Source organism: Tasmannia lanceolata, unplaced genomic scaffold (genome assembly GCF_043159265.1).
Source record: "Tasmannia lanceolata isolate RefF3 unplaced genomic scaffold, GAP_Taslan_0.1 ptg000044l, whole genome shotgun sequence".
Taxonomy (NCBI): domain Eukaryota; kingdom Viridiplantae; phylum Streptophyta; class Magnoliopsida; order Canellales; family Winteraceae; genus Tasmannia; species Tasmannia lanceolata.
The window spans coordinates 4,815,933-4,838,307 of record NW_027518721.1 but is presented as its reverse complement, the minus strand read 5'-3'; the positions used below and the strand labels follow the sequence as shown (position 1 = coordinate 4,838,307).

Genomic DNA, 22,375 nt, shown 5'->3' with positions numbered 1-22,375 from the left:
GAGGAATTTAAACCTTGATACTTGTCCTAGATGGATCAACATTAAATCGAACCGTGCATGTTAAAAGATATATCAAAAGCCATCATGTGGTAATCGTGATAGATTCTAGGGGCAGTCATAATGTATTAGACCCAAAGGTGACTAAGTGAACTAGGTGAGGTGTACAAAATACTAAACCCATGTCTATATATGTGGCTAATTGGAGTAGCCGGAAGCACGAAGAATGAGTCGAGGTTGATTAACGTCAACACCGATCGGAATAAACCTTCGAATCCACGAAGGGCGCTTGTTGAACCCACGAAGAGCTATTCTTCGAATCCATGAAGAACAAGATTTCTTCTAAGAATAAAGCAAAAATACTTTATTTCAGAAAATAATTGTCAATTGTGCAAACAACCCTTGCACTTGAGTATTTATAAAAGCATTATTTCATACTCTAAATAAAACTCCTCTCTAAGCCTTTGATCTAATCTAATGGTTGTAATTAAAACCCAAATTCTACTTTCTCAACCTTCCTTAATTCCTACATATTAAATAAGAAACATGTTGCAACTTTCCCAAACTCCTATATAGTAACTACACTAGGATTCCTATTAAAATAAGAAATATATGCTTGTAAAGAAATATGGCCTTTTAAAATAAGAAAGGTGTTCTTTTAAAGAAATATGGCCTTTTAAAATAAGAAATGTGTTCTTTTAAAGAAATATGGCTGAATCAACGGAGTTGGAAACTTTCCAAGTTGTGATGCCTTCCAGCCCACGCCATTCCCCTCCACTTGAAGAGAACTCGACCTCGAGTTCATTGGTGATTTCATTATAGAATCTCCAACTTCAAAGACCTTACTAAATTGACGCTTGGCCCTTTCAGCATTGTACTTAGATTTGTACTTGTCGAGCTTTTTCTTCTTCTTTTTGACACCTTTTAGTGCCAAACATAATTTCTCCTCCACTTGAAAAGCTTTGGATTCCTCCTCTACTTTTAATATGCACATAACTTGATGCATCGTCAAGGATTGCCTGGGAACACAAATGATAGGAATGAGATCTTCTTCCATATTTTGCTCCTCTTTATGATCCTCTATATCACACTGCTTCGGATCATCATCTTCAAGCTCGGACACTGATTGGATTTGTGACTCAATTGGTTGCACTTGTAGCACATGATCCGTTGCTCGAACTGTGACTCGTACGAATCATGTCGTGGGACTTTGGTCGTTGACAAAGTAGAAGGAACATCTATGTGTCCTCTTCCTTGTGTTGGGAATGCCTGGGCCACCTTGCTTGTCCCAACAGGAAGATCGAAAGTCACATTCTCTTTCGCTATCGGATTCATCGTCTGCGATGTCTCTACCACGGTTTGACTCATGTAAAAAGTCATCCGATCATAATCAATTGTAGAACCTCTCACAAAGGACTTGACGCATCCGTGCCTATGTCCGGATTGGTTGCTTCCCCATCCTTATACGTGAGAGTTGTAGTTGCTCCCACTATGCTAAAGCACCTCCCTTAAGCTTGATGGCTACAAGTTTTGTCTTTTTCTCCTAGGGAGCTTCCATGTAGTAAAAAATCTCTCGACCACTGCAAGCCAATCAAGAAAATCTTCGATGTGGAGCTGGCCATTAAACTCGGGCAAATCCACCTTAATACAATAATCACGATCACGAGCCGCAAATTGTGAAGCACGATCACGAATAAACCTCGGATGGATGATGCGTTCTAATTCCTCCTCGCTAGAGTAATAATCGTTAGGAAAATATGTAACTCTAGGGTCGGGGCGTGGAACTCGACGTAGAGCTTAAGCGTGCCGTCGCCGATCACCTTCGTCGATTTGGGGTTGCTCGCGCTTAATAGGATTTAACCATGCCAATTGCTTTGCTATTTGATTAACGGTAGCCTGGAGAGTGTTAAACATCTCCACCGTCACGGTTTCTTGATTTTCCAGTTCTCCGTGGGAAACTATATATGGAACGTAGCAAGGCTCTGATACCACCTGGCGTAGCCGGAAGCGCGAAGAACGAGTCGAGGACTGATCTCCGTCAACCACCGATAAAAAAAACCTTCGAATCCACGAAGGGTGCTCGTCGAATCCACGAAGAGCTATTCTTTGAATCCACGAAGAATGAGATAAACAACTTTCTCTTACAAGAAAGAAGAAAATTTCTTTATTTCATAAAACAAACATGAACTGTAGAATAACCCTTGCACATAGGTTTTTATAAAACACTAACTTATTCTCCAAGTAAAACTCTACTTTCTAAATCAACTATTACCACCTAAATTCCTAAAAAGCAATAAATAACTAAGTTCCTTAATTTAACCAGACTCAAATAGAAATTGCTTTGAATTAAAAGTATGATGCTTCCTTTCTTTTCCCAATTTTAGAAAGAGACGTTGGATACTTTTGGGAGATTTGGAAGTTTCCAAAACTCCTTGCTTGCAGCCCACGTCATTCTCCCCTCCCCCCCCCCCCCCCACTTGAGGAGAACTCAACCTCGAGTTCATGTTCATTGGCAATGCCGTCGTAGCTTCTCCAACTTCAAAGACTTTACTAAATTCAAACTTGGCACTTTCGGCATTGTACTTAGATTTGTACTCATCGAGCTTCTTTTTCTTCTTTTTGACACCTTTGTAGATTCGTTTCTTCTTCTTCTCTTTCTTTGATTTGACAAGAGATTCTTTTCGTGCCAAACATAATTGTCGCTCCACTTGAAAGGGTTTGGGGTCCTCCTCTACTTTTGATGGACATAAAACTTGATGCATCACTAAGTATTACTCGAAAGCACAAATGGTAGGAATGAGGTCTTCTTCCATATTTTGCTCCTCTTTATGCTCATTTATATTACACTGCCTCAGATCGTCATCTTCAAGATCATCACCAACGGCTAGATGTGTTGTACGCCGACCACCTTGGGGACACAGGTCGGATTTGTGACCCAATTGGTTGCAGTTGTAGCACATGACCTGTTGCTCGAACTGTGACTCATACGAATCATGACATGGGGCTTTGGACGTTGCCGAAGTAGAAAGAACATCTCCGCGTCCTCTTCCAAGTGTTGGAAATGCCTCGGCCAGCTTGCTTGTCACAACAGGAAGATCCAAAGTCACCTTAACTTTCTCCGTCTGTGGTGTCTCTACCATGGGTTGACTCATGTAAAAAGAGTTATAATCATAATCAATGGGTAGAAATCTCTCACGAAGGATTTGACGCATCCGTGCCCATGTCTGGATTGGTCTCTTTCCCATCCTTGTACGAGAAAGTTGGAGTTGTTCCCACCATGCCGAAGCGCCTCCTTGAGTTTGATGGCCACTAGTTTTGTCTTTTTCTCCTCGGAAACTTCCATGTAGTCGAAAAATCTCTCGACCGCCGCGAGTCAGTCAAGAAAATCTTCGATGTGTAGTTGGCCATTAAATTCGGGCAAATCCACCTTAATACGACATTCGCGATCACGAGCCGCAGTTTGTGGAGCGCGAACACGAATAAACCTCGGATGGATGATGTGTTCGAATTCCTCCGCTAAAGTAATAATCGTTAGGAAAATATCTAACTCTAGAGTCGGGGCGTGGAACTCGGTGTAGAGCTTGAGCGTGCCGTCACCGATCACCATCATTGATTTGGGGTTGCTCGCACTCAGTAGGATTTAACCGTGCCAATTGCTTCGCTATTTGGTTAACGGTGGCCTGGAGATTGTTAAACATCTCTACCGTCACAGTTTCTTGATTTTCTCGTTCTTCGTGGGACGCCATGGAAAGTAGCAAGGCTTTGATACCACCTGGCATAGCCGGAAGCACGAAGAATGAGTCCAACATCGATCAGAATAAACCTTCGAATCCACGAAAGGCGCTAGTTGAACCCACGAAAAGCTATTCTTCTAATCCACGAAGAACAAGATTTCTTCTATGAAGAAAGCCAAAATACTTTATTTCAAAAAAATAATTGTCAATTGTGCAAACAGCCCTTGCACTTGAGTATTTATAAAAGCATTATTTCATACTCTAAATAAAACTCCTCTCTAAGCACTTGATCTAATCTAATGGTGGTAATTAAAACCCTAAAATTCTATTCTCTCAACCTTCCTTAATTCCTACATAATAAATAAGAAACATGTTGCAACTTTCCCAACCTCTTATATAGTAACTACACTAGGATTCCTATTAAAATAAGAAATATATGCTTGTAAAGAAATATGGCCTTTTAAAATAAGAAATGTGTTCTTTTAAAGAAATATGGCTGAATCAATGGAGTTGGAAACTTTCCAAGTTGTGATGCCTTCCAGCCCACGCCACTAATGCACCTAAGTCGACGAGTACTACTGTATGCTGAAACTTCCAATGGATCATGCAAGGGACATCCTTCTACGCAGACATGCGTCTTCTTCCTCTTGGGGGTTGCAAATATTAGCGGTGCAGTGGTTTGCCACACTAGGCACATCATCTGGGACTTCATGAAATCAAAGATGAATTTTACATCTAATGGACAACGATATATTCTTCGAGGCGCAAAAAGGAGAATATTAAAGATGTAATTCACGCTCCCTTACTTTCGACATTGTGGGTAAAGTCGTTCTTCAAGTGGTAAGGGATGTTAAGTGCTTGAATGAACTTGCATGGGAGGGAAAAGACGATGGGTTAAGGTTACGGGCAGGGGCGGAGCTACATGTAGCATAAGGGGGGCAGCTGCCCCTGTTGAGTTGGGCCAAACTCCTTAATAGGCCCAACCCAGTTGGGCCCAGCCTTGTGTATAACCTGCCTCCCTTATGTATAAATCCTGACTCCGCCACGGGTTACAGGGTAACATATTAGTTATGAGAATCATTAGTTGGTAATCATAAAAAAGTATTTAGTGTATTGGGATGTCATTTAAATAGGTGTGTTTCAAATATTTTGGCACTAACATGTTTTCAGAAGGGATAAGAAAGTTAGCAAGTGTTTAGCTAAGGAACTAGTCATTAAAAGCTAGTTTGTATGGAGGAATAATTTAGAAGTCCCAATACCAAGGAGACGAAGAAAACCACTTGATAAGGAAGTTAGCAAGTGGTTAGCTAAGGAACGAGTCATTAAAAGCTAGTTTGTATGGATGAACTACTAATTTGGAAGTCCTAATACCAAGGAGATGAAAAAAACTAAGTTTTCCCATTTTATCTACTTATTCCTCTTATGGTCCTACCATGTTTTCCTTTCTTCTCGATTATTAGGGTGTGTTTGGCGGCACAAAAGCTTGGCAGTCGTCGGAATTTGGCTTGGGTTTGACATCTCATTCCGTGTTTGGTTGCCAAAATAGCATTAGACTCTCTTGAATATCTCACATGTAATAATTACTTGTCTGGTGATGTGGATCCCTATATTGGTAATGATGCTCTGTACTTATTCTCCTACTCTCCAATATATACCGCGCAACCAAACATAACTCAACTCAAGTAAGCCTTTGTCCCATACTAGTATGTGCCGCGTAACCAAACACTACTTCCACAATTTTCCTAAGTAATTGCAAATCAAAATGCTTGTCTCCTCCCTTTGACTTCCTACTCCAAATACTCTCCTCAATGGCTGGGCTGTTGCATGTAATCCCCGATTATTACAGGGAACACAACCATATTTTGATATTTTCGCTCACCCATCTTGTCTTTAAGTATCTAAAGAGACATCAAAAGGTTAAGGTGGGTGATACCTACAGCGGGTGGGAATTTATCATCGTCAAAGGTTATTACATGTCCCAAAAAGCTCTCCCGGGTTTGGGCAGATATCAAAACATGGTTGTAGCTTTTAAAGGTCTCTGATTGATTTTTCCTAACATACATTTCTTCCTCCCCACAGGTGGTATCAGATATGGACCAACATCATACTGATATTAGCAATTTACTCTTCTTTTTTCACCCCTCTGGAATTTGGCTTCTTCCGGGGCTTACCGGAAAGACTCTTTCTCTTAGACATTGCCGGTCAACTTGCCTTTCTCGTGGACATAGTCCTCCGCTTCTTCCTCGCCTACCGGGACTCCCAGACCTACAGAATGATTTACAAACGCAAGCGTATAGCCCTCCGGTCAGTTTACTATCCCCTTAAATTCCTCCCCACACCCCCCCTTTTTCTTTTTAGGTTAGTTTCATTTATTTTATGATCATTGTCTGAATTTCTTATCTTCTTTTTTCTCCTTTTCAACAGTTACCTGAAATCGGGTTTCGTGGTAGACATTCTCAGTTGTCTGCCCTGGGATTACATCTACAAGGTACACTTATTCCTAAATCATGCATTCTTTTAAGTGGAAATTACAGCTACACCCTCAAAACTTTCTGACACATTCAACGATAACCCTATAGTTTCAAACTCATCAACTACACCCGCCTGACTTTTCAATGTGTATAAGGTAGAACCCGTCAGTTGAAATACTATTGTTAACTTACCAACTTCTCCAAAAGCTTAAGATGTTGGAGAAAGCCGTTATTTATCTTTTATACTTTAAAACTCCCCTGCACGTGTGGCCCACTTGGCAAACACGTGGCACATGTTGTCCCACTTTGGGCCAACCATCGCATATGGATTTTTGCGATCCGGGAGGCGTTATTTATCTTTTATACTTTAACAACTATCAATGCTAATTAAGATCTCGGGTTTAACCCAGCTGCATATGAATCATTTCAGAATTGGATGGGGTCTACCTTATACTTTGAGTCATTCTGTCAAGTTAACGTGACGGACCATCAAAGGAGAGGTTGTACCTTATACACATTGAAAAGTCACGGGGTGTAGTTGATGAGTTTCAAATTACTATAGGGTTATCGTTGAATGTGTCAGAAAGTTGGCGGGGTTGTAATTTTAATTTTCCCTTCTTTAAATTTGTTTTTTTATTTGTGCAATGCCGTTGATTTTCTGTCATTGGACCTGTCAGTTTTCTCTGTCTGTATTTCTATTCCCCTGTTAAGAAATTAATGTATTTCAATCCGGTGCATGTAATATTTTGGTGTTCACTAGTGGCTTCTTGCCTGGTATATAAGTACACTATATATATATATATATATATATATATTGATCTTCTTGTTCGTCGTTTGTTATTTGAGCACAAGTGTGTACTTTGTTGGGAAGATTTCATATGCTCTGTTACTAGGCATATTAAATCTTCAATCAATGGCATGTCATGTTGAATCAACACTCCGATCGTTGAAAAAAATGCAAAATCACTCTTTCAATTTTTAGGAACTCACAATCCATGGAAATTATCGTGAACACACACACATACTCTTAAAACAGACACATGCATTGCTGAAACATGGTTAATCGCAAATATGATAGTGGCGATGCTACAACATGTTTTGGTTTAGCATCTATGAAAGAGGTCTAAGACGGAAAATGCGAATTTCAACCATGTTGAGCATGGGTCAAAAACTTGAGGGGTTGAACTATTGTGATTTGGAAATTTGGAAATAAGACAACATCGTAGACCTTGCACAGAACATAACTCAAAAGGGTTGTGGTTGAATAGTCTCCATAATGCGCTTATGCTTGTTCTCAGCAATCATTCCTCTTTGGTCGAAAACGTCAATGCATGTCAACTTTAGAAAACAGAACATCTTGAAATGAGAAGTGTACTGTCCCCTTGAGTGATAAATTTAGTTTATCAGAAGTTTGATTTTCAATGAAGCAGAAAAAAAATTTAAAAGTCAAAAGGCAATTCAAACATTTACACGATTCACATACTCAAAATTTAAATTGTAAATTTGCACCACTAACTGGAAAGAGGCGTGGTATTTAATTTGCCAATGCAGCGTGAGAATCACAATAGTTAATTCTACAAACAGAAGTATCCAATACAAGTATCATTATCATGTCTTGTCACTCATGATACTTTGGGTCTTTGTTGTAGGCATCTGAGTAGCATAACTTATGTGAACCACTGTTTCAAAATGCTATGCTTCAATCGTCGACACAACTTTTTACCTTGGCCGAGTTCTTGTTCGAGTATGCGGCTTTCTCTATTAAGTCAATCAAAACTCTTTTGACTGTTCCGAGTGATGACTGTGTCAACCTGAGTAGCAAACCACATCAACTGAGTATTCGGCCGCGCCGTGCTGAGCAGACTAGGATTCACTTTGGTCACATTTTGAAACACTGATGTGAGCAGAAAAATTTGTCTTTAAATGACAGCTTTCTTGGAACTAATTCACTGGGTGTTCATATATTTCATCTTTTGATCATAAATAAAACGCAAACCCAGCCACTTTTAGTGAAAGTGTTTAGTCTATTTGTCTCAAGAACACAAAACACTTTCCTATATGGATAAGCATGTCCACCCAGTAACATGTTTTTTTCCGACATAACCTATAAAAGATCGAATGGAAGCTTTCTTGGAACTAATTGACAGGGTGTTCATAGATTTCATCTTTTGATCATAAATAAAACGCAACCCCAGCCACTTTTAGTGAAAGTGTTTAGTCTATTTGTCTCAAGAACACAAAACACTTTCCTATATGGATAAGCATGTCCACCCAGTAACATGTTTTTTTCCAACATAACCTATAAAGATTGAATGGAAGCTTTCTTGGAACTAATTCACAGGTTGTTCATAGATTTCATCTTTTGATCATAAATAAAACGCAACCCCAGCCACTTTTAGTGAAAGTGTTTAGTCTATTTGTCTCAAGAACACAAAACACTTTCCTATATGGATAAGCATGTCCACCCAGTAATATGTTTTTTCCGTCATAACCTATAAAAGATCGAATGGAATGATACATAGACTAGTAAATCCCTTATGAGTTCCAAGGTATTCCTTTAAGGGGATTCATCATTCGAGGGGAAGTACACTACTCAACAATTTCACATTTTATTTACGACTATCGAAAATTCGAAATGATTAGTTATATTGTCATATTAATATGGCCATTCTTCTAAAGGAGTTTCCACTAAACTATTGGTTTTGCTTCCTGGGTTCTTAAATACCCAAATTTAAATAAAGCATTGTCTCCCATACACTTAGGCATTTACTACCTTTTTTCCCAGATCATTGTGATGCATTCCTATACAATTCTTTAGAAAGGTTTTAAGGTGCAGGAGAAGTAGTTTCCTTTGATTTATGAATATAATTTGTTGTGTAACATCCAATCTTTGTAGTTCTGACAATCCTTGTACTGTTTCAAAACTTTTCCTATATGTTTTATCAACAAGCAACACTCTTCCTATATTCTTTCTAAGACAATGATCTCAAATCAGGCCTGTGGAAGAAAAGAAGAAGTGAGGTACCTTTTATGGATTCGTTTAACTCGTGCCATCAAAATTACGGAGTTTTTCCAGAAGCTAGAGAAGAACATCCGCATTAATTACTTATTTACAAGGATAGTGAAACTCATTGTTGTTGAGCTCTATTGCACACATACAGCTGCCTGCATTTTTTATTTTCTGGCTACCACTCTGCCTGTTTCTCAAGAAGGGTATACATGGATAGGAAGTTTAAAGTTAGGTGATTATAGTTATGCACACTTCAGAGATATTGATCTTTGGAAGCGGTACTTGACATCTCTATATTTTGCCATAGTCACCATGGCAACTGTTGGTAAGTTTCTCTTTTACCTGTTATTCTACAGTCATTTTCCCAAAAGCATTACGTTTATATGTTGTTCATGTATATTTTTCCATTGGAGAAATACTAGTGGGAAAAGCAATGGTGTGGGCTGCCCGTTCGATGATCCAAACCCTTTATCTGCTGGGTCCCATTATATTGATGGACCATTCTGCTATGCACAAAATGGACAGTTAAGAAAACAAGTGAGTGATTCACATTCAGTGGAAAAATGTTCACAAATCAGAGGGCAAGGGTCGACAGAGTTTTGGGAATGGCCCATCCATAGTGGGCCCAGAAGATGAATGGTTTGGGGCATCTAACAGGTGGACTCCACCTGGAATTTTGCTCACTAGTATTTTTCAAAAGAAACCTCATTTTTTTGTGGTACTGAAACTGGAAATTCTTAAACATATTCTTGTGATTACAGACATATTGCCTAAAGAGTAACCAAAGAAAACTTACTATGGACTCACACTTCAAAGATACATGAAACCTTTGAATTTGAAATTGATAGAAACTTGTTGTAGTAATAATGGAACTACTTGAAATACCCTTGAATATGAAGGTTCCTGAAAAAGGAAGCTCAGTATCTTACAGATGTTTGGGTAGCCAAGCTGGGCTTAGCTGGGGTTCCCACTAGATTCGTTAATATGTCAGCGGCGCTAAATCTTCCCCTAGATTTGAGATGTAGACATTCATTTTTAAATCACTGTCTACATAGATACATGTTTAGATTTAATTATGTTTGATCTTCCCGATAGTTTTAATTTGTTAGCTATGGGGAATAAGCGAGTTAATTGCAATTTAGAATATTTATTGGATTTGATAGTTGAACATGTTTGTATGGTTGTTGATTATTTCAGTAAGGGGATAATGTTTAGAGTCAGATTGGGGATGAGATAACCATTCAAAAAAAGAAAGATCGGGGATCAGTTTTTTTAATGATGCAGTTTTATTAATGAAAAGGATGAAACCCAATCTCCCAGGAGGTCAAGTACAGAGACTAAGTTGAGAAAAGGAAAATAAGAAAAAGAAAGATAAAGATAAAAGAGAGAGTCAAAACATGGTGGAATTCAGAGATAATCGTAGTAAAACGACGGCTGGAGAGGCCCTGACTCATATCGCCTGATCAAACAGCTTGATTGACCCCTTTCTCACCTCTGAGCGGGAAGAGCATCTGCCTCAGAATTGGCAGACCGCCAAACATGACTGGCATTACATTATGACCCTCTAAAATGTCCATGATTTCCTTGATAGCATCCACAATCTCCGCAGATGATTGATGTCCTCTCTCCACCACCCGGCCACGTTAACAAAATCTCCTTCAATGATCACCTGCTCCAACTGTGCTTGTTCTAGATGCTTAACTCCATAAAGGATCACCTGAAACTCAGACCCAGTTCCCAATAGAGTTTTGGATCCCTATTCGACCGAGAAAGCCCAAATTTTACCCCCATCTACCGTTCTCAGGAGACCATCAATGCCCCGACACTTCCCTAAGGGAAAATTGAAGCTGAATTTTTGGGATGGGATGGAGTTTTGGGAGGATCTTTAGTGGGTGATAGACTTTTTGTCTAGTGCCTAAGGCTCCTACAAATTAGCGACGAGGGATGGGGTAGCCATAAGGCTAGAATGCGTTATAGGCTTTTTTTGTGTGCATGTGAATGTGTGTGTTGGGTCGGGGTGGGTGGGTGGGGTTATACTACTATTTTTCTTTTTTTATGCTTTTTTTTTTCTATTATATTATTATATAGGATGAGTCTCGTTAACATATATTGCTAATAGTAATGTATCCCTACTTCATTATTTTTTATTTTATTTTTCCAGCACCCCTTCTCTTTTTCTGTACTGATCCTTCGCAAATTATCATTATTTATGTATCCCAATTCTTATGTCAACTGGGCCACAAGCCGAGCTTCTTTCCATCAATTTTCCATATTCACAAACATCTTTAGTTCCTCTAGCCTCGCTATCTCAAAGCAAAAAGGGGACAACCCCCCGAGTTCATCCTCGGATCCAGTAGAATAGGACAATGGTCTGAAATCGTCTTAGGAAGAGCAATCTGACATGCATTCAAGAGATGGTCCAACCATGCCTAGCATACAAGGAAGCAATCCAATCTTTACCTACTTTGATTTCTGGTCCAAGTATATCGTGCTCCAGACAAGGACAGGTCTATCAAAGCATTCTTGCCTTTAAAGTCAGAGAAAGCAAGCATACTAGGAGAGATCCTCACACATCTAGTGTGTTCATTAACAAATCTTGTGACGTTAAAATTACCTCCACAGACCACGAGTCCAGCCGTCTCTCTCTGATCACATCTAACTCAACCCGAAAAAAGATTACGAGCCACCACCAAGTTTGGGTCATTGACCCCGAAGAATACGCAATAGGATCCATTTACCTTCTTCCTGAGTAACACTGTAACTCAATAAGAACCAATCACTTCTACCATCTCAAACTGAGATCTGTCCCAAGCCACCAAAATCCCGCCCGTTTCCCCAACGAAATCAAGTCTCGAAAAAGAAAAACTATACTTACACCTCAAATCTCTTAGAGAGGATACAGATAAGCCTGCCATCTTAGTTTCTTGTAGGCTGAAAATTTGTGGATTAAGCTTGCAGACGTGGTCTGCAAACATGAAAGAACTGAGCAGGCTTTCTGAGGCCACCCTACGTTTACCGTGGGATGTGATTCTTGAAAGTCCAATCTCCATTGATTGTCCTTCTTCTTGTTTGTCCTTTCCCACCCTTGGTATGCTGAAGTTCAACTTTGATGGTTCTAGCCTAGGGAACCTGGGTCTTGCCGGGATGGGTGGTGTCCTTAGAGATCATGGCATTATGATGGGATGGGCTTTGTTTGCACCCCCTCTTCTTGTGCTAAGAATGGGTATCCTGCACATTGATGATGCTAAGCTTGAATACTTAATCCTTGACGGTGAATAAGTTAGGTGTGGCTTTATGGCGACATTTGTTATGCGATGGACGATATTACTTTCCAGTTTTCAGCCTACATATTGGTCAGCCAATGGAGATGCTGATTCATTTGCTTGTAGTGGGGTTACCAGGGGGAGTATTTTTTTCCCATGATCATCTTCCTCTCGAGGAATGAGCTTTGCTGCAATCCTTTTCTCTTCTATTTCATCTTTGTATGCTGGGCCTTGACCATCTGGGTTGATTTTCTCTTCTCACTCTTTTCTTAACAAATCTTCATATTCACCATTAAAAAAAAACAAGTTTAAAGCAAGGATCAAGTATGCCTGAATGAAAAGTTCAAAGAAACATGCTGGTAATGTTGTCTCAGAGTTCATATTGTATAATCCCATCCCTCACATTGTTGAGTCACTATATTTTTCAACTTCTGTTTGCATCATTTTAGATTTAGGCATGGATTGCAGTGCCTACTTATGACACAATGGGCAATGAAAAGGTTGAAGAAATTATAAAGTATGTAAAACACCAACAGAGGAGAGGTTAAAGAAGATGGACAGAAATGGACAATATTCATGATTGTCTGCATAATTTATGGGGATTGGTATTGCTTTTGATGATACTTTCTTTATGTTAAGCACGCCCATAAGCTGTTCGTTAATCCATGCGATTTTCTATTTCCTTTATGCATGAGCCCAGATATATAGTAGCATATTAAATTTTATTTCAGAACTAGAGTGCCATTTAAATTTTATTCTTTGGTATTGCTAACAATTAAGATGCCCATTACCACAATTTGGATTCTCAGTTATGACTTACAACCGTGTTTGTGCCCTCCATTTCATATGCCAGGTTATGGAGATATACATGCAATCAATGGGAGAGAAATGATATTCATCATGATTTATGTTTCTTTCGACATGATTCTGGGGGCTTATCTGATTGGAAACATGACAGCCCTAATTGTGAAAGGATCGAAGACAGAAAGGTTTAGGGACAAAATGACAGATCTTATCAAATACATGAACAGAAATAAACTTGGAAAGGATCTACGTGACCAGATCAAAGGGCACCTTCGCTTACAGTACGAGAGCAGCTACACAGAGGCTGCTGTTCTTCAGGATATTCCAGTTTCTATTCGTGCTAAGGTCTGAGTTTGAGGCAATAGTTCATAACATATCATCTCTGTCCTTAGTGAACAAATGAACAATGCTTCTGTGTTGTGCGCTTGAAATTAGTTAACCGATTAATTGTACTCTTTCTGGTTCTTCTGTTACATCTCTTTCTTCCCCGTACGAGCTTATCTCATGCTTTGTCAATAAGTGTTTGGTTTGAAATTTGCATGGTTTTAACGATCTGATTTATTTACAGAAACATTGATGCTTCATATTTGGAATTCTCTCATGCAGCATTACCACAGTTGTAAGAATGTATTGTTGTATCTTAAAGTTTCATGTGATTAAATTGGAATCTTTGTTACAAACCTTTTTTTTTTTCAGAGTTGGCATTATTGTAGGGTGTTGAAAAAGACAACTCTGTGATGCCTAATACATTGTCATGTCTGCACAAGAATATTAAACTATTAGTATACTAGAAAATGTTCAGTATATTTAAAACTAAATTATTACACTAATTGAAATTAGGAAAATTTATCGTTAGATTGGTGGCCAAAATTTTTGGATGCCAGAGATGGCGGAAAAGAGTTCAATTAGATGGTCAGAGGATTGACAGTGCCCCTATTGCCTCTACCACAATTTCAGATGGCGGAAAAGATGCAGAAGTTGCACGCAAGCTAAAGTGAAACGATCCCCTCACCTGCTTCTCTATTTGGGAGGGGGGGGGGGGAGTTCCAAAGGCGAAGGTAATAGATCTGGGGTCTGGTCTTGCTCTCCCTATAACTTTAGGTGGCGGGATAAATGCCGTTGGTGTCAACGGACCAAAAAGCCTTCAAAATGGGTAGCCCGTGCTAGCTCAATTCCTCGGTTAGAGGTTGATTGTGGTGAGGATGATCGATGGCCTGACTCTGGTAAAATTTTCCCACATAAGGGCTCAGGGAGCCCATCTTTATCTATCTTGCGTAGGGAAATGGGGGTACAAATGGATACCCTAAAAGCCTGTCTCATAGGGAAAAAGAAAGATCATAATGGGACCCTAGAGGATCTCTGGCTTTGGGCACAAAAGACTTGGAATATTCCATCTTTACAATGTCCTTGTATCTTGGTGGAGGACGAGATCCTTTTTATGTTTGAAACAGAAATGCATGCATCGCAGATTCTCGCTAAGGGATCTGAGGCTCTTGGTAATCACTTGCTCTCTCTCTCTCTCATCGTGGAAAAGGGAGTTTCTTCAAGGTGAGAAAGCTCTTTGGGTTAATTTTTATGGTATCCCATTGCACGCTTGGACCATATCAACGGTAGAGGCTATAGGGAGTCTCTTTGGTAAAGTTGTGGAAACCAAGATGGAAGGCAATCACCAACATTGTATGAGTTTTGTCTCGGCCAAAATCTTAGCCCCCCGTTGGCATTTTCCCAATTCCTGTGTTAGAATCAGGATTTTAGATAAGGTCTATACCATCAGGGTTGATCTTCGGGAAAATAAAAAATGTGACTGTTCATCCATTCTTGAGTCCTCTACCTCCTTGGGCCTTGCTGGCTTGGGCAACTACTCGCCAGCTGCAAGGTTCCCGAAGGTTTAGGGATGGCTTCCCGGTGAGCCTTCGGCTCCCTTGATGAATTCAAATTTCAAACCTAACCAATCAATTCTCTCTGTTGCGCTGCCCAAGGGTGGACCTGAGAAAAGACTTGAGAAAGGTGTGGTGGGACCTGAAAATAGGAGCTTAGGTCAATCTTGTCTGTCCTTGGCGGGACCCGAGCCAGTTAAGCCAATGGACCCTCCTGCCCTTAGGCGGAAAGTTGCCTGGCTGGATCTGTCCACCAAGAAAAAGCAAGATAGATGGCTTCCATTCAAAAGTAAGGAACACCTTCGATTACCGAGCCTCTGACGGCTATCATCATGGTTTAAATCTCATGGCCAGGATGGCAAGATCAAAATAAAATCTCCTTACAAACATTTTGGAGAATCTTTTGGAAGCAAATTTAGAGTCAAGGAAGAAAAACAGCAGGCTTTCAAATCTCCTAAAATTATACTCCCAATCGCCCAGGGTTGGTTCCACTTATGGTTAAGCCATTAGTATTTTCCCCAGTCGGTTGTAGATTTTGGCCTTTTGGGTATGGGGGCCCCACCTTTCAGTACTCTCTTTAAACGTGAGGCCATAGTGACTAAAGCGTATCGCAGAAGTCTCCATTATCTTATTGTTTCTTGGTTGTTAGGGAGTGGGCTATAATCCCTATTTATTCAACACGCGTTTTGAGTAATTCTCTTTTTTAGCACTCTTTTCTAGGAGCGGAAGTTTTTAGGGTTTGAGACTGGTATTAAAGGGTATCTCTAGTTCAACATCTCGACGAGGCGCAAGAGTCACAAAGAAGATCTCATTGGATTTTCCTGGTATTATTTGTTCTCAAGCTCAACAAAGTAGGAATGGAAAACCACGGTAATACAGGCGATTCTTCTTCTTGCTCTGGAGGACGAAGCAGACGGTTATTTATGGAAATCTTGGTATTAGAAAATATTCTTAAGAGGATGAGAACGATGATCTATGATGAAGAGAGGGCTTCCATCAACGACCCAACCCACACAGAAATGTCGGGAGATCTTCTTCGGAAGCAATGGAAACTACTCAAGTTAGAGTCTCAAGACAGGCCGTTCACATTGTATAGCCTCTGTGGGTCTGCCACGGTCAAAGACACATATTCGCCGTTGTACAAACACTCTTTCTTCAAACTACTGTTGAATGAAGAAAGGGCTGCGAGGAGGCAAAATTGGGAAGCTAATAAGGCGGTGGGTATCCGGCTGGTGGAAGAAAGGATTGCTAGCAGAAAAAGTCCTAGATTTTTGGATCGGGTTCTGGAGGACCTCCTCATTGATATGCTCAATTTCCAAATCCAGCATATTATGGAGGAGTTGGAAAAGTGTTCGGCATAGGTGAGTCCTCTAAAGGTACAAACTGAATGACTATCTAGATGGTGATGACAAGTCTCTTTTGATGAATGCCATGCTTTTCCACCCGAAATGCAAAGATGGGAACGGGATCTCAAGAAATAAAGATCTTGCAGAGGCTTCTAAAGGTTTCAGAAGGGGATTGTTGCTAGGAGAAGACAATCTTTCAAAGGGTTTCGGAAGGTAATTGAGTTTTTGGTCTGAGTGTGTAGTGTAAGATCTGCCCATTGTTTGGTGCAGGAAGAAAGGGTCTAGATTTCTGTTGTTTTTGTTCGACTTTCTGGCTCAAGGTATGTCCTGGCCAGCTTTATCTGTTACTATGTAATGGCAGGAGGGACTCCTGGTCCCCGATGTAATTTTTAGAGTATTAATGAAATTTCGTCATCTTTCAAAAAAAAAATTAGGAAAATTTAGAAATTAGTAGATCATGGAAGTGTTTTTTTCTTTTTTTTTTACAGAAGAGAAACATGGTTAGGTGATTTTTATTGGGAACTTAGCATCCATTAACATATGTATACTTATTCTAACTTTTTCTTTAATATTTTTTCTAGATTTATATCTTTATATTTTTTTCGAAGTTCTCTCTAATCTCTGATTTTTTTTTTTTGAAATAAACTAATTCCCTGCTCTTTAGTTAATTTCCTTGCTGTTTTGTCAACTTTGTGGATTGCCTTAACATGTTATATTAGTATCACTTTGTTTGTTTAACAAAGTGTAACTATGTGTACAATATATATATATATATATATATATATATATATATAGAGAGAGAGAGAGAGAGAGAGAGAGAGAGAGATAGGCGCACAATGTGGGCAGATGGTACCTGTACCCCCTTGTTTTGATATTGGAAACCCTCTCTTTATTTTCCACTTCTCTCAATGGTTATTATAAGTGTTGACTTACCAACTTCTTTATCTTTTGGTGAAGTTGGTAACTTAACATGGTATCAGAGCCAATGGTCTCGAGTTCAAACCTCCCGGATAGCAAAAATCCACATGTGATGGTTGGCCCAAAGTGGGACCACGTGTGCTACGTGTTTGCCAAAGTGGGCCACATGTGCGGGGGAGTGTTAAAGTATAAAAGATAAATAACGCCTTTCTCCAACAGCTTAAGCTTTTGGAGAAGTTGGTAAGTTAACAATAAGTTATAAGTCCCATCAAGTTATCAACAGCCAATCCAAAAATGATAAAAATAAAGAGAGGGTTTCCAAAAACAAAATAAAGTGTGAATATCATCTATATAGATATACATATAGGAAATGATATCTATGATCTATCCTTCCATGTTTTGATAATGTCACTTAAGGGAGTGTGGATATCATTTCCTAAATACAAAACATAGTATAGATATACATATGTATGTTTGTGTGTAGCTTTCCTATTGTGCCTTTGCTAGCAATACACCTGACACATCCTTGCTCATCTATGACCCACCAATGAGTAGAGCACCCCACAGATGCCAGTTCCAAGGTGTCAGGTTTCTGTTTTTTTTTTTTTTTTTGGTAGGTAATTTGGGGTTAGGCAGACCCCCACCAGAATATATTGAAAAAAAGACCAATTACAAACGAAGATATTCCAAACCCGAAGCATCCTCCGAGGCAATTACAAGTAATTCCTGGGGGATGAGAGAATCAGGGATCGGGTTCCCTTTACAGATACAGTTAACTTTAGAAAGAAAATCAGCTGCTCTGTTTCCTTCTCTCCAAATGTGGGAGATGCACCAAGAGTTGAATGAACTGAGCTCGGAAAGGAGGGCTTCCATTGCAGGTATTTTCCGCCAAGGGCAATGCCATTCTCTTTTGATTATCATCACAGCTTGGAGGGAGTCCGACTCAATCCAAAGATTGTCAATTGCAGCTTGCTTAGCCAAACGAACTCCAGAACTAATAGCTTCGAGTTCTATCTCCTGAATGGAATGAATGTCACAATCTGATGAGAAAAGAGTTAAGATTCGCCCAGAGGAGTCTCTGATGAGACCTCCAATAGCAGCTGAGTCAGAGTTCAACGAAGCATCAGTATTGAGTTTAGATTCAGAGCTCTGAGGGGGCATCCATTTGCAAAATCTCAGTACAGGAGTGGGGTGGAATAGCGGAAGTTTCCATAACTTAGCTATTCTGATGCTATCTGCATTTGGATCGTCATCTAATTTGAGAAAGAGAGCACGATCTCTTGCAGTACGGATAATTTTATTGAGCAGATTTTTTTGTGGGTCTTGACATTGTCATGGAGCCTGCAGTTTCTTTCGTACCAGATGAAGAATATAGATGCCGTGAAGAGAATCCTAGCAAGGCAGCCAGATTGACCTTTGGCTTTAAATTTTTCTCGAATCCACTCCTCCTTTGCACCAATGGATCTTTTCTGCTTCTTCCTGAATGAGATTTGCTTTAAGATGGATCTCCATATCCAAGCTGAGTAAGCACAAGAAAAGAAAAGGTGATCAACGGTTTCCACTCCTCTATTACAGAGAAGACAAGATCTATTTGTGATGGCCCCCAAGAAGGTGAGATTGTCCTTAGTAGGGAGGTGATTCTGAATTGCTAACCAGGTAGTGAAGCTCTGTTTTGGTATGTGACCAGTAAATCAAATCGATGAGACCCACTGGGGCGCTGGATTTTTTTATACGAATTGCATTCCAAGCACTTTGGGAAGACATCCTGTTACGAACCCGAATGGTTCGTAACGTGATTGATCTTCTTAAGAGGGAAGATCAGCCTGTTGATCCACTTTGAGGGAAGGATCAGTCCTCCTTTGTGCAAAAAGACACAATTCTAAGATAATTTCTTCATTCATTTCCATTAAATGTAATATGTGCTTATATAAAGCACTTACAGATAAGCATAGAAAGATCTTGAAAGATCTTATGATAATAAGAGAAATAACTAAATAGAGATTATCTTAATCTAAATTAGTATCCTAATATATCCTAACTACTAAATATATAGCATCCTAAAATATCCTAACTACTAAATATATCAGATGTGGTAAGATCTAATTTTATTCTCTAAAATACCAAAGTAATTTATTCCACCCAAGTGGGACCCATCTAGGCACGTAACATTCCACCTCTCTTGAAATCAACCTTGTCCTCAAGGTTGGAGATTAAGCACTGGCCAGTTGGTGAAAAATGAGATTTTGAGCAGGACTTGCCAAAAATCTGGTCTCTTCTCTTCTTTTTTCTCGCTCTCTATCTTCTTCTCTTCGTCTTGCAATTGGTCATCATTTTGCATGTCATCGCCAAGGGTCGTAGCAGTTCCATCTTCAAATGAATTTCGTCGTGTTGTTTATCAAAGCTCTTTTGCCATGTTTTCTTGAAATGTTAGTAATTTTGATGCATGGAAGATCAAGGATGAGGATCGTCTTGATGGTGTTGAACGGTTTGAGAGGAACGATGGATTTTTCGATGGGGAACTCGTCGAACTCGACAACATTGAAAATCAACGACGACTTTCTCTTGTAGCTTCTCCACTTTTTCTTTTATCTGCTTTCTTTCTCTTTTCTTCTTTTCTCCTCTTTTTCTGTTTCGCCTTTTCTTTTTCACTGTGCAAGCCTTCTCGACGGCGCTCTCGTTGAACTCTTCCATTAGCTTCTGCAGACATGGAGGTTCTTCTTTTTTCACGCCAAGTGATAATGCCATCTTGTTGAAATTGGCATTCATAAACGCAAGTTCCCTTTTGAACTCTCTTATATCCTCCTCCCATCGATCCATTATTTCTTCGATTTTCTTTTACATGAGGTCAGATCGAACTGCTCTGGTACCAAATGTTACGAACCCGAATGGTTCGTAACGTGATTGATCTTCTTAGAGGGAAGATCAGCCTCTTGATCCACTTCGAGGGAAGGATCAGTCCTCCTTTGTGCAAAAAGACACAATTCTAAGATAATTTCTTCATTCATTTCCATTAAATGTAATATGTGCTTATATAAAGCACTTACAGATAAGCATAGAAAGATCTTGAAAGATCTTATGATAATAAGAGAAATAACTAAATAAAGATTATCTTAATCTAAATTAGCATCCTAATATATCCTAACTACTAAATATATAGCATCGTAAAATATCCTAACTACTATATATATCAGATGTGGTAAGATCTAATTTTATTCTCTAAAATACCAAAGTAATTTATTCCTCCCAAGTGGGACCCATCTAGGCACGTAACACAGCCTACCATCTGCTTGCGGCATCCATATAGGAATCGATGAAGAAATAGAGTATAACCCAGAATTAATGATTTTTTTTAGATCTTGCAGATGAGGTTGTTCTTGGATAGTCTCCCACCACCCTTCATTGATAACATCAGTAATTGTGGCTTTTTGAGGAATGAAGTTGGGGAGAGATCCCAAAGAAGTTTGAGACACAATGGGGCCATCAGGATGCCACGGATCTGTCCAAAACAACAGGATGGATTGAGGTCCTACTATATAACAAGTATTCTTCCTTGCCAATTCTCTAGCCTTGATGATGGTTCTGGCAGCCCACGAGGGGTTGGAGGGCATAGGAATACTCCATAAGCTCCTACCTCTGAGGTACTTCCTTTCGAACCAGATGATCCAAGGGCTTTTGTTTCCGGAAATAATATTCCAAAGCTGCTTGATCTGTCCAGAGTTGTTGAGGTCTTGTAACTTTCGGATTCCCAGGCCCCCGTCTCTATTTGGTCTACACATAACATCCCACGAAATTGGGTGGAATTTTTTCTCAAGATTGGGCCCAGCCCAGATGAAATCTCTGAACACTTTTTCAATATTTTGGAGGACTAAAGAGGGAATATGAAATTCTGAAGACTAGTAAACCTGATAAGTGCAGAGAACAGATTTTACTAATTCCACCCTACCTGCTCTTGAAAGATGGTGATTAGTCCAATGGGAAATCTTTTTCCTGATTTTATCAATGATGGGTTGGCAATCTCCTGATTTGAGCCTGCTGGTGACAAGAAGAAGCCCTAAATATTTAATCGGCAGATTCCCTTCTTCAATGTGGAGAATGTTACAAATAGCCCATCAGGTTTCTGTTTTGGTAGCATGGTTTTAAATTTCGGCCGAAATCTCGGATTTCGGTGGAGACCGAAACCGAAATTTGCCAAAATCCCGGATTTGGCGAAATACCAAATTTTGGCCGAAATTTCGGAATTTTTAAATTAATTAAATAATATTTTTTAATTATTACCCAATTTCGGTGGGGTCCGAAATGGGTACCGAAACCGAAATTTAAAACCTTGTTTGGTAGTAATGAAAATAAACATTTCAGTTTCGGATCTAAATTTCTGTGGAAATCCTATAAAATCACAGAAACATATGGAAACATATGCAAATGATGGATATTTAAGATGAAACATCAGGAAGTGCTAGAAGAAGCACAAATGCACACTAAACGACCATCACATAAACAAAAAACCACCCATAATGGTTTAGCTACATCGAACACTTGTGCATATATGGTAATTCACTACATACCACATTTTATATGTAATTAATGTAAATATTGATGCATAATACATGCACCATATTTCATATGCAATTGATATAAATATAATTACATATCAATCACTAGTATAGTACACTAAATGACAAACAAAGATATTATTTCTTTTTTTAAATAATTTTTAACATTTTATAAAAATTAAAACAAAGATAAAAATAGTGAGAAAATACAAAATAAATTTTATGTATAGTAGGGCACGAATAAATTTGCTAATGCCTTGATATTATTAGTTTTTCTAATGGGGATTTGCTAGTGTCCATCGCAGAAGGCATTTCGCGGATGGTCTGTTGCATCTGACAGCAGCCACCTCGTGAATGAAGACAAAATCTGCTGAGAAGTGAGCCTCTGTGGCTGCTGTCAGATGC

The 22,375-nt window shown here is 39.3% G+C and overlaps 1 protein-coding gene across 1 annotated transcript in view; it reads left to right on the top strand.

Moving 5' to 3' along the window:
- Window positions 1-22,375, top strand: part of LOC143863561 (potassium channel SKOR-like) — a 44,201-nt gene that overhangs the window by 7,612 nt on the left and 14,214 nt on the right. Inside the window, exons 3-6 of the mRNA XM_077374269.1 lie at window positions 5,811-6,035; window positions 6,156-6,219; window positions 9,198-9,537; window positions 13,329-13,624. Coding sequence (XP_077230384.1) covers window positions 5,811-6,035; window positions 6,156-6,219; window positions 9,198-9,537; window positions 13,329-13,624 — 925 coding nt within the window. The remainder of the gene's footprint in view (window positions 1-5,810; window positions 6,036-6,155; window positions 6,220-9,197; window positions 9,538-13,328; window positions 13,625-22,375) is intronic.